The 13,202-nt window shown below is 44.4% G+C and overlaps 1 protein-coding gene across 2 annotated transcripts in view; it reads right to left on the bottom strand.

Moving 5' to 3' along the window:
- PIEZO1 (piezo type mechanosensitive ion channel component 1 (Er blood group)) overlaps positions 1-13,202 on the bottom strand; it is a 901,942-nt gene that overhangs the window by 19,197 nt on the left and 869,543 nt on the right. For both annotated transcript variants that reach the window (XM_086945809.1, XM_086945810.1), the window contains 2 exons: positions 11,176-11,348; positions 3,636-3,758 (listed from right to left, as the gene is read on the bottom strand). In XM_086945809.1, the coding sequence (XP_086801935.1) occupies positions 3,636-3,758; positions 11,176-11,348 (296 nt within the window). The remainder of the gene's footprint in view (positions 1-3,635; positions 3,759-11,175; positions 11,349-13,202) is intronic.

Here is a 13,202-nt window from a genome sequence, read left to right as displayed (position 1 = left end):
TGGAGTGGGAGCGGGAAAGGAGGCAGGAGACCAATCGAGCCCAGATGTCAACGGGACGGGATCTGGCTGGCATTAAGTCCCAGAACTCAGACAGGAGAGTCTGGCACCGAGAGGCGTCCTCAAGCCAACTCTCTACCTTGGGAGCAGGACGGCGCCCCCAAGACATGTCCAACCTATGCCTGGCGAGCACCAATAGCATTGAGATGAGGCGGCGAGAGGCATCAGGGCAGAACTTAAATTCTAGAAGGCACAGGGGGGGGGGATCAGGTTGTGCGACAGAGGCAGTAATGATAGAGATTGGTGGTGCATACTGCCAGCCAGAACTCAGAAACCCTAGGACAGAGCCACGCCAAGGTGGCAAAATCCACAGCAGGGGCAGCGCAGCGCAGGCAGTTGTCCTCAGGGACGAGCCCTAGCCGATGGAGCTGCGCGGGGGTGCGGTAAAGCCTGTGCAAGTACTTGAAGTGGATCAGGCGGAGCCGATAGTTCATGGACAGCCTTTTGGATTGATTACAGAAATAGAGCCAGTCGGCCTCTGATATATCTACGCCCAGGTCCACACTCCACGCGTCCCATGCCTGATCGGAAGATATCTGAGCAGACACAAGAGAGAAAGCGTAAAGCTTGGTGACTAACTTGTGAGGTGAAGAAGAGGAGTATATGAAGTCCAAAGCTGGGAGGGTAGGCGGGGGCCGAGGACAGGTAGGGTGCAGTTTCCAGCAAGTGGCTTGCAGCTTGTAAAATAGCAAAGTATCTTGCAGCCCCGAAGAGTCGGGGAGAGAGTAAAAGGAGTTCTCTGGGTATAGATCCACCACTGTCCTAAGGCCCAGGCGCATCGCATGACGGGACATACTGGACGACTGAAGCGCGGGAAAGTCAGGGTGATTAACAGAGAGAAGGGAAAGACCTGAGTGCCGGCGCAGGCAGGACCAAGCCCAACGCAGCGTCTCAACTGTGTCATCCTCCACCCGGGGACGTACAGCGGGCGCGAACAGTGCAGGTGACAGGGGCCAGGGGGAAGCCAAGTCGGTCTCCACCGCAACGTGAGGCTGATAGGGAGTAGGGTGGATCCAAAAGTGTAAGAAACTGGCCTTGGCGCATAAAGCATAGATACGGAAATCAGGCGCGCCCAACCCGCCGGCAGACATAGGGAGAGTTAGAATATCGTACACCACCCTGGGTTGTTTACCTGCCCATACTAGCGAGATGATCAGAGAGCGCAGTCTTCGGAAAAAGTGTGAGGTGAGGGGGATAGGTATATTCGAGAAAAGGTAAAGAAATTGAGGGAGAACCACCATTTTGGCAATAGTAATCCGGCCGGCCAGGGACAGCGGTAGTCGGCTCCACGAGGGGATCTTGGATTCCAACCAGTCCACCGCCCACCCAAAGTTAGCCCTCCATGGCTCATCCAGGTCCCTGCTAAGCCAGATGCCCAAATAGCGCATGGGGCCAGAAGCCCACTCAAACAGGAAGTCGGGCGAAAACAGAACAGTGGCATCAGTCAGGGGGAACAGAACGGACTTGCTCCAGTTCACCTGTATGCCCGAGAACCCACCAAAACGTATGACTTCCCGGACTAAAGGGCTTAGGTTGTCCTGAGGATGGCAGACATATAGTGTGACATCATCCGCGTACATGGAGACAAGAAGAGAACGAGACGAAAAACAAATGCCCCTGTGCGTATGGTGCAGCCGTATGAGGGCTGAGCATCTTGCCTGGATCCCATCTTGGCTCTGACGGCTTGCCTTGATGTCTATCAGAGCCTAAAGACAGCAACGCAGCTTGAGTTGGCAGTGGCTTGTGCTTTGGGCTCCATTCCCTTCCTCCATGGGTTAGTGCTTTGCCTTGACACGTGGCCATTTGACTGGCTTGCCAGTTTTTGTGTCAAAAGTACTTACAACTTTTGGTGTCATCTTGGGGAATGGGCCAGTGCTGAGACAACTGCAGAATCTGCGTTGTCCTCTTTATCATCAAGCAGGTCAGCTTCGCCGAAGATATCCACCATTTCCTCGAAAGTTCACTGCAATTGGACACGGGCTCAGTGTCTGTCTCTCTGCTGTTGAAGGGTCTTTTTGCACCTGAAATCTAGGCAGGAGGCGCAGCAAGTAATGTTGTGCCCCAATAAGAGACACAGATTTGGGACTTCTTGCAGGAAACTCCAAGAACATAGTGTGTGCCACTGAAGGCATTTCCTGAAGGGCGTCCGTTCCATCACCCTCTACAGCTCTTCATTCTCCAGAGTCAGTATGGTAGGAAAGGGGCCCAGAGGGGTGGGGGGTGCCCCAAGGATCGGTGACCCATCTGCAGAGACGGCGTCTCGATGACAGGATAGGCAAGGATTGGGCTCAGTGAATGGCAAACGTTTAATGTGTGGAGTCCGGGTGTTGCATATCACCCCGTGGCGGAGAAAAACAATCTTAACAATGGAGCTGATGCCCATGCGTATTGCCAACTAAAGGAGGGGTCCCGATTCCTCATACCTCAAAAGACTTTTCTGAACAAAAACAAGTTGCAAACATCTAAGCGCAACAGTAGATGGCAGGCGTATGCAGAGCATGTGTACATACAGCCACATATGCTACAAACACTTCTTTCGGATGACTGAACATTTCCATGGGGTGGGGCCACTGTCACTCTCTGGTAAACCCAGATAGTTTAATACTTATGAACCACTGGTCAACATCAAGGGAAGCTCCTAATTTATAAAACAAACCACCCTAATGATGGTAAGTATCTGCTTCAGTGTGACACACTTCCACGTAGGTCAAGCAGCAAAAAAACAGCATTTTTGACCATGCAAAAGGGTGCAGGGGAATCTTTTGCAGACCAGAGGGCACACAGGAAATTACGTGATTCACATAGGAGGAGAGGGTAGTGAAAACAATCTGACTCTGGTGATACATCCCAATATCCAGAGTTCTTGAAGTAGACCAAGGGAGAGAACCTTGTCGGAACTGAGCAATCAGTAACAATCGGTTGCTCTAAAGTCTTGACTCTAAAAGAGATGGGAACAGGTTCGAAATGGTGCCCTGCTCTACAGGAGGTGTACATGAAGCATTTATAAGGTCTTCCACTGTGAGTGGTTCTCTGCGATCAGTGGGAATGGGATGTTCAGAGGCACTGCGCTAAGACAGTTCAAATGGACTGCTTCAAATGATGTTCTCAGTATGTAGACTGAACTAGTTGTCTGAAACTCTTTGCCTTGGAGACTGGGAGTGGAGAAGTGTGGCTCACTGGTTAGAGCGGCAGTCCCTGGTGCAGAGGTCTGGCCCGGGACCAGGGTTCAATTCCCGCCTCGGCTGATCTCGGTGGTTCTTGGGCTCATAATTCCTCGGACCTGATTTCTCGCCTCTGTGCCTACTCTGAACATGAGTCTCATGCTGCAACTCTGGGCAATAGCTTGCTTAGTCTCCACAACGGCCCCCAACAGCGCTGGGGATGCCTGGCTCCACCCCGGGGAGGCCCAGGAGTGGACATTTCACGGGGAAAAGCCAGGATGGGTTCCCTAGCGGTATGAGTACAGCGCCAGGATACACTGGTTTCCGGGGTAACAGAGCACTTTACAAATACGTTTACATTTACATTTACTGGTGTACAGATTGTTTTAGAGGCCCTGCAAGTAGTGGCAAACTTACACTGGGCTGTCCCTGGTTCCATCAAGAAGCTCTGCTAGCTCTACTCGCACTGGATTCTCTGGCTCCAAGTCAGTGGAATGCTTCTCTGATGTGTGCTCGGTTGTTCCACCTTTCCCCAGATCTCTGTGGAAGAAACAATAATACATTTAAAAAACAGCTGGGTGCAAGTCATAAGCAACACAAGTGAATGCATGTACAGTTTACTTTGCTACGCATGTTTCGTCAGCTGTGTGGGAGATATTTGCAGCAAGAGGCAGTGGGACATATACAAGTAATCTAAGAAAATAAGTTACTTACTTGTAACTCGGGTTCACCAGCATTTGGTATCCTTTGGTCCAGTGCACTTTGTGAGTAATTGATTATCTGCTCTGAGATGCACTGGCTATTCTACATTAATTTCCCACAAATCCGCAAATCAATGCTGATGTGGCCATGCAGGTGCCACCGGAATGACCTTGCAACTCTCTCTATATATATCTTGCATAACACCCACACAATCAATGATAATGGCAAAAATGCATACAAATGTCTTGTCCAATTTATCATAAATGCATTGCCATGTTTGCCTGGGCAAAACCACCTGTTTGCAAACTTCCTGCATTTGCGATTCTGATCCGCTGCAACCATGTCTTATACCGGCTTTCACCATCTCCTGAATGTTAAATTCAGTTGTCTGGAATCTATTACCACTTTGTGTGCATCCACATCCTGCTTGCTTACAAGATCTTCCTCCTCATTGTCCAAACCTGGTATGTGTGCTGCCATCAGCATTACATTGCTGTTGATTGTACATTTCCATATTCTTTGCTCTTCCCATGAAAGCACTATTGATCTTGCTCCTCCTTGCTTTTGAATGCAATACATCATTGTTGTATTGTCTGTTCTTACCATCACATGACAATTTTCACTACATCCAGAAAAGCTTTCAGCACCACCCTGATTACTCGCAGCTCTAAAACATTTATGCACAACCTGTGCTCCTCTTCTGTCCATAGACCGCTCATGTGGATCTCAAAAATATGAACTCCCCATCCTATCATGGCAGCATCCGTAGTCAGGTACATCTGCGGTGTTACTGCTAGCAGCACCTGACTTCTGAAAACATGCTCCTTGTTTACCCACCACTAAAAAGCTTTCCTCATACGCGGCGTTACATGGACTATGTCATCCCATTCTCCATTTACCTTTTGCTAGTGCCCGGCTAACTGCTCCTGACAAGCCTCATAAGAAGCCAACAGTAGAATGCATTACAAATTGGACCAGAGAATTGACTTGATCTTCCTTACAACCACTCTTTCTTGCTCCATTATCATATAGACTTGCTTCATAACTTCATTAGTCTTTCCTGTGATGAGTACACCATCTCTTCTGTTGTAACTATTTTACCCTGGAAAAATCAAATCCCAGCTCAGTTGTAGGTGAGGCTTCTTCTGTTGATAGCTATACCAGAGTTTAACAGCACTTGCTCTGTAAAACAGGTCATTTCCTTTGCCTTCTGCATTGTGATTGCACTTATCAACCACATGCCCACGTATGGATAAACCAAACCTCCTTTTCTCCTTATATAAGCTGCTACTGGTGCCATACTCTTTGTAAAAACTTATGGGGCGGACCTCAGGTCGAATAGTAGAGCCTTGAACTGAAAATGCTGACCATCCGTGAATCTCAAAAACCCTCTGTGATTTCTGTGGATCGGAACATTGAAATATGCATCCTCCAGATCTATGGTACTGTGGAAATGCCCTCTTTTGATGTGTTTAATTCCATGAGATCCAAAACTGGATGCCACTGTCCATATTTCTATAAAATTAAAAAGAATCTAGAATAAAATTCTTTAGGGCAGATTTACAAGCCCTGTGCGCCACTTTTGCGCCGTTGTTTCGTCACTTCTGTGACGCAGCGGCGGCGTAAAGCTAGCACCATGCTGCGGGGGATTTACAATCTAGGGAGATGCGTCATGTTGTAAAGCCCTGCGCCACATGAAACCTGTGTCAGGTTTCATGTGGGCGTACGGGCGCAGGGTGGGCGTTCCAGCGCAGGAACGCCTCAGAAAAGTGCCTGAGTGAAATCTACAAGCTTTCACTCACTTTTCCGACCCAACGGCGTCAAAACCTTGTGCCTGCTTGAAGCAGGTGTGAGGTGTGACTCACCATGTGGAAGATAGGCCGGGTTGGCACAGTGCTTGAGTTGAGTCGCACCAGCGACAACTCCAGAACTGCGCCAACCTTGCGCCGGCAGATGCGACACGCATCTGCCTATCCTTGCGTCATGGCACGCCGCATTGTAAATGCGGCACATCCGTGGTGGCTCAACAATGGCATTGCGTGTTGCACGTTTCTTGGCGCATCCCTGCTGATTTGCAGGGATGCGCCAGGTAACGTAAATCTGCCCCTTTGAATGTCTCCTCCAATGGTACTTTTTCGATGGCTACCTCCTCCATCAGTTTCTATATTACATCTTTCAACTCCTTCAAATGTCTGCCCATTTCTTTTATCAGTTGAACAGATGGCGGCTCCTTCAGAAACTCAAAGTATGTCCATGCTATATAATTTCTAAACCCCATCTGTCCGATGTGACTGGCTACCAAGCTTCCAAGTAACAATGCATTCTTCCTCCCACAGGCAGCCATGCAGATGTGGTAATCTCTACCACCAAGTCATGCTCTCCCTCCTTTTCCCTCAAACTATGGGGGCCAACTTCCTATGCATACTCTTATCTGATTCAGTCTCTATCGTTGTCCTTTCTGTTGTCTTTCCTGTCACATTTGCTGGACATAAGCTCCATATTGACCATACAACCCATACGGGAAACATCCTTAACAACGAAGTTCTAATCCCGACTTACCTGAACAACGATGTCCGAACCACGACAAATTCCGAACAACGAAGTTCTAAACCACGAAGTCCTAAACCACGACTTTTCCCGGACTGCAATGCAAAACTATGCTTGGCATCTCTCCGCCCCCATTGTCTGCACGTCACTCTCTTCTCCCGACATTGATCTCAGAACCCGGACTGCTCACGTCACTCATCTCCACCCCCACCCCTGTAGTCTCACAAAAACAAGTGAACACCATTGTTCCGGGAGATGTTTACTCAAATAATCTTTGCTCGGGATATATCCAATCAGCATTGAGGAGTGATAGAGCCATCAATATGCAAAATTAATCCCGTTTCCTATTGGTCGCAAAGGTTTCTCAGGGGCTAGATCACAATGAGACACTTCCTCAAAATATTAAGTAAATAGTTAAATTGGTTCCTGGGTACGGTTCCTGGGTACGTGATGTGTGCCCAGCTGGCACACTCTGTTGTTTGTTCAGGGCATACAATGGTGCGTGATTCTACATGCCTCAGATTTTGACGAGATAGCCCTCAACTCTTCTTTAATTAGGCAATACACGTCCCCCACCCCAAAAAAGACACTTGAATAAAGATATCAGGCTGACGGGCTCAGAGGAAAGTTGGGAAGCAGCCAGCCTTCAAAATGCCAGCATGGTAATAGGTTGGGGGAACCAAACACCACAAGTCTCTCCTCCTCCCCATCGATGTTGTCAGGTAGGTGATTTAAATTTTAGATTGAATTGATTTAATTATTATTAATGTTATTCTTTTGTAAAATAATTAAATCAGAGTCAACATTTTGTAAAACAATATTTTAAATAATGAAATATGAAATTATCAAAAATAAGCTTACTCGATATTGTTAATGTTGCCTTTTCCAAACATTTACATTTTTAAGCATAATATCAATTAAAAAAATTACAATCATTTATAGTTTGTCAGGTTTTAGAAAAAATAACAATAAATTAAAATATAAACTGAATAAATTAAAAATAAAAAGGATAATGAGCAATGTAAAAATATTTCGAAGAAGTATTGTAAATACAATAGTGCCATCTAATGGCCAGTCAGGAAGTGTTTATTTTTCGTGGAATAGGAAGTCGTTGTAAAATACAGTAGTAGTTTAGCATAGCTAGTTGTTCAGCTCTCGTGGTACAGAAAGTCGTGGTTTAGGAAGTCGTAATTTAGTCATACATTCAACCCATACTGCCTGTGGGATCGAAAAAAATGTGCCTTGCTGTCCTTGACCTTGTTTCTAAAACTGCCTTCTAAAACCTCTGTAAGGCTGCTTATTTTGCAACATTCTTAGAGAATGAGCCGTCTCTTTATCTTTCTTTCTTGCCCGCAACGCTTCATCCACCTTCAACCAGCCATACCTCCTCATGCCTGTCACGTTTTCAATAAGCCTAAATAGGAATGTAGAAGCATCCATCGCAGCATCAATAAGAGAAGGTGTTTGATCTCTATTCCTTAATACAGCCGAAGCCCTTTCTCTGTCTTCCTCCGGCAATTACTCTAAAAATGGTGCCATATCGCTCCAAAGTTGACTATCCAATCTCGCCATTATTTCAGATGTATTTGCAATCTTTACTAAATCAGCTGCCAACAGATTAACTCTTTTTCCAATAGAGTCTCATTTGCTTCCCTTCTTATCTGATGGTGCTGTGCATGCTGATGAAGGATTTCTATCTAGACCTTCTTTGTGCTGCAGCCGAGATTACTGCATCAGTGCATACTGTATTCAAAATGCATCCTGCAGAATCCTCAGGGCTTGCATCCTTCTGAACAATAAACTGGTCCCATTCTGAATCCTCATTAGGAGATCCTGGCAAGCTCCCCACATCTGAATCATCATCAGCAGCAATATCAACATCTGCATCTGGAGAATTTGCTTAGACTTCCTGTACACTCTGCTCCACAGATACATTCTCATCTGCCTCCGCTCCCCTTGCTGAACCTCTATCAGCATTGCTGCCCTGTGCCATGGATTGCACTGGCCTAAACTGTGGCGGTTGTTGTGTTTTAACCACCTCTGTCTGAAGATCATTCTTCAGCAGTCATCTGTAAATTTCAGCAATCATATCCTGCGTAGAAGTCAACAGCTGCATTGACATGTGCAGCATCCCTCCAGAAGAATGTGCTTTCCTTCCTCCTTTTGACTCTTGCCTCTCATAACTATACTGTTCCATCAACTCCTTCTCCTTGTCATCCTCATCATCAACCATGTACAGAATATTAAATTCCCCTGGGTGAGTTGCCTTTCTTACATCCTCCGAATCTTCTCCTTCACTGAAGAATGCTTCCATCTGAGCCAGATCTGGTTCATTATCCTCATGACACCTCAGTAGATGATTTTGCACTTCTAGTGAAAGTCCCTGCAGTAAATGCTGTGGTGGTCTTAATGGTACTGGGAAAACAATCAACAACTGAATTAAAGTTCTTCAATTTTGTGTGACTCTTCAGGAACACCCTGCCCAATCAATCAATGGGTGTCAGCATTTTCTGCTTCCTTTTTGCTGAGAGAAACACAGTCGTTGACAACAATTCCCCAGCCGAAGAGAAATTCTTTGTTGACAGCATCTCACTCACCGACGGCAACGCCTTCGCACCCAACAACAAATCCTTCGTTGACCGCTTTTCATCAGTTGACCGTAATTTCCTCATCAACAACAAACCCCCATCAACGACTTGGTTGATGGGGAATGCTCCTGTGCCTTCTGCACTAACAGTCTTATCATAGACGTTGATGGCTCGGTAGAGGGTGACCTTGCATTTGCTTGTCTCTCTCGTCAACGGTTATTCCTCAGATAGCAACTTGTAGCCTCCTCTGCTCTTTATCGCTGCCAACCTCTGCCCTGAGTCTGCAGTTACCTTAGACTTCCTAGATGGAACCTTAACCTTAGCCTCATCTTTTTCTTTTATTGTTTGCTTCTTCTGCACATCACGCCTCTTGTGTTTCTTAATAGTAAAGTGCACAAGACCAGCTGTCTGGCTCTTAGAAGCAGAACCAGAGGGTCTTTTTCCAATCTATTTTATTTTCAACTTTCTCCAAAATAGCCAGCGCCTGGCGCCATTTTCCTATCCTTCAGGGTCTTGGCTGAAAATGTTTGGCAAATCTTACATTCTGCTGGCTTGTGATCAGGATGTAAATAATATAGACACTTCTTATGCTGATCTTCCACATAAATCTTATTTTTGCCTACATGCTTTACATGCTTTAAACAAAGACTTATATGTGGTAGCCTCTGTCTCAGCCATTGCGATCAATATTATTTTTTCTCTTCCAATAGTAAAATCTTAAACTGCGTGTGGTAGAAAATCTGAATGTTGGGGAATCAGCTGGGTGAGGTGGTTTCTGATTAGAGGCTTGAGATTGGTAAGAAAATAAAACATTGTTTTTAAACAATGTTAATGTATGTGTTTATTAATTTCTATATATGGCTGCTGTTTGCAAAATTACCCGGGGGTTCCTAGTCTGATGAAGTGGAATGATTCAAGCATGTGAATCTACGATCCAATGCTGGAGAAACAGTGAGAAATATAGCAAGTCAGAAAGGCATATATTAAAAAAACAGAGAGTCATGTACACATGACAAACACACATTAGACGATCTGGTGCAAGGCCCACAGAATAAAATAGATAGCCAGGCTCTTAATGAAACATACAGGGAGCTAAACACACAACAGGGGGTGTTGGAGTCTCACAGATTTACAGTGAAAAAAGCCAGCAACGTACGCATGTATGTGTAATATATAAATATATATGCATGTATGTATGTATACAATATGTATATATGTGTGTATATATGTGTGTATATGTGTGTATATATATGTATATATATATATATATATATATGCCGATGGCGAGGGAAAAATAAAGCCACATCTTTGAAAAATCTACCTTGGTGTTTCTGAGATCTGTTCCGCGGTGGTGCGAGGAGACGCATTGCAGGACTCTTGTTTTGATATATATATATATATATATATATATATATATATATATATATATAGATAGATAGATAGATAGATATATAGGTTTGTACTTGATTTCTGCGCGTCCCTTCGTGCATCAGGGTTGTGGATATATATATATATATATATATATATATATATATATATATATATATACACATACACCTTGACATACACAAAGTAAGTTGCACAGCAGGACTCTCACACAATTAAAAAGACTGCGAGACATGCATAGTCACAAAAACACATAGCAAAATAAACACAGAAAGACATTCAGACAGCAAGACCCAGAGAGAGATGGACAGGTACAGACATCCCAGCTTATGTTGTGGCTTGGACATGCTGTGCCTGATAGTCCATTGTGAGGTAAGTCATTGTGGAAAAGCTTAAGTGGAATTCACAGCATGGCAGAGCGTTACAGTGGCCGGCAGCATGCAATAGAGTAGCAAGGTAAAATAGGTAAAACCTAGTATTATGTCATATTGTGATCTGGCAGGTTACACAATTCAGGTTCAGCAGGCTATAATATTTCACTCCAGTCGAGTGCTATGAGCTGGCAATCGAGACTACATTAGGGCAGTTCGGTCAGAAGCAACAGACTCCAATGGAACATACATTAGAGTAGCGTCGTAGTTTAGAAGAGGATGGCCCGATAGATAATATGTCAGGCTGACCATAAACAATGTGGCAGGCTGATCACATACTACAGGCCATCTGTGCATCAGTACCTCTGAAAGGTCCAAGTGAAGCGAAGTGTGATATCCGAGGTACCATTCTGAAGTTCTTTCCTCATCTGCTCACGGCTTGGTGGGCTGATACTCCAGAGCGAACCAGAGCTGCCCTCGATGCGTGCTGTCACAATGTCCTCATAGCTGTACAGCGTGATGAACTGCATGGCAGTCTGCCATCAGGGGAACAACAAGCAAGATCAACATCAGCACACACAGTTTACATGTACAGCTAAGCAACCCATTTCTGTAAATAAGGCATCCTAATATATTGATGCACAACCACAATAAAGCATAAAGAGCATTGGCAAGAACCTCTCAATGTTTTAGTAGACAATGCTCCCTTTTTGTCGATCCATCATGGGTGTACCAGTTTTGTCTTGTAGAAAGGCTAAGCAGGACATATGTGACATAATAAAGATGCCAAGCTGTAACACTAGTATTACTGCCAAGCAGAAACCTCTTTTACAGCTTGGATCTCTTACAGACTTACTTACTTTTCAATTGGAAGTGGAATAGAATCCATGGTTCACTTCCTTAAAAGGTTTCATAATGCTGCTTTACTCTAATATCTTCTCAAGCATCAGAGTTCGATTATTACTTGTAAAAGGGTACCCAGAATGCCATGACGCTACATCGCATATTTTAGCCAATGTAAAGTTTACCAAACATTAGGCTGTTGTGGTATTTTCCTTTGTGGTATAAAGTTTAGATAGCGTTTAGTATCAGCAGGCAATGGCTGCTTAACTAAGTAGCAATCAAATCTGAATCATGCTACTATATGCAGTGACTGCTACATCTCCTGTCTAAAGGCAACAAACAATTGTCCTGTAGGAATTATAGCTTTAATCCAATCCACATAGTAGATTTAGGGCAGGCTATTTTTTAGTTTAGTTTGTGCAGAGAACACGTGGATTTAATTGTGATTGAGAGGAACATACTGGTAAATAAATCAATGGAAACATATTCTATCTACAAGAGAAAAGTATGAGGCCTCAGATCAACTTTGTTCCTGTGGAAGGTGGCGAAAAGTTCATCTAGACATGGACTTCTATTTATTGACTGTGTCTTTTATACTTAAATGCAACATGCAGTCACCCTCATAAAGAGTAAAGCTGGGGAGAAATGTCAAATAAACATGTAACTGTGCATTACAAAATAGTGATATAACTACCCTTTTTACAAAATGCATTTAATAAATATATAGATAATGCTTATAACAACATCTCAGAACAAAACACAGCCGGAAAATCAGCAAAACATCAGAGGTTAAAACACTAACAGTGTAATTTTGCTTTAATGGCAATGGCAAACAAAACATGCCAGTTCCTAAAAAGAGTCAGTAACTGCTTTAAAGTTGACCCAGATAAAATACAACTTGTCACTAAAATCTACACAAACTTCCCCAAATGTAAATGTAAATGTATTTGAGCTTATATAGCGCACAGCTACCCGCAGTGGGTTTCCCGGCGCTTGCTTAGGGAACCCGACCTGGTATTCCCCTGTGAGATAACCCCGGCAGGTTATCCACAAGGTGAAAGCCAGGCATCCCGCCGCGAGGGGCCGTTGTGGAGATTAAGCAAGCTATTGCCCAGAGTCGCAGAGTGTGAACCCGTGAGTCAAGAAGGCACCGGAGCGAGAATTATCGAGTCCGTGGAATTTTTTTTAGCCCAAGACCCGCCGAGGCAGGGAATTGAACCCTGGTCCAGGGCCGATCTCAGCTTCCGGGTCTGCCGCCTCTAACCCCTGAGCCACACTTCTCCACAAATAACACTAGCATCAGCACAGAATCTCTTCATATATGTGAGAGCCAGAACTTGTGTACATTTCGTCTACTAATAACCAGAATACATTGTTATCAGAAATATTGACTACTTTTGCAATAATTTCTTATATTTGTTTCTGTTATATATTACCATTAACAAAAGGCAACATTATAGGTTGTTGAGATTAATACTATTTTATTTTTTAAATCATGTATTTTCTTATCAGGGTCATGATTTGATGCATGAAAAGATGTGCTGCGT

Source organism: Lissotriton vulgaris, chromosome 12 (genome assembly GCF_964263255.1).
Source record: "Lissotriton vulgaris chromosome 12, aLisVul1.2, whole genome shotgun sequence".
NCBI classification, from domain to species: domain Eukaryota; kingdom Metazoa; phylum Chordata; class Amphibia; order Caudata; family Salamandridae; genus Lissotriton; species Lissotriton vulgaris.
This window is presented reverse-complemented; position numbering and strand designations above follow the sequence as displayed.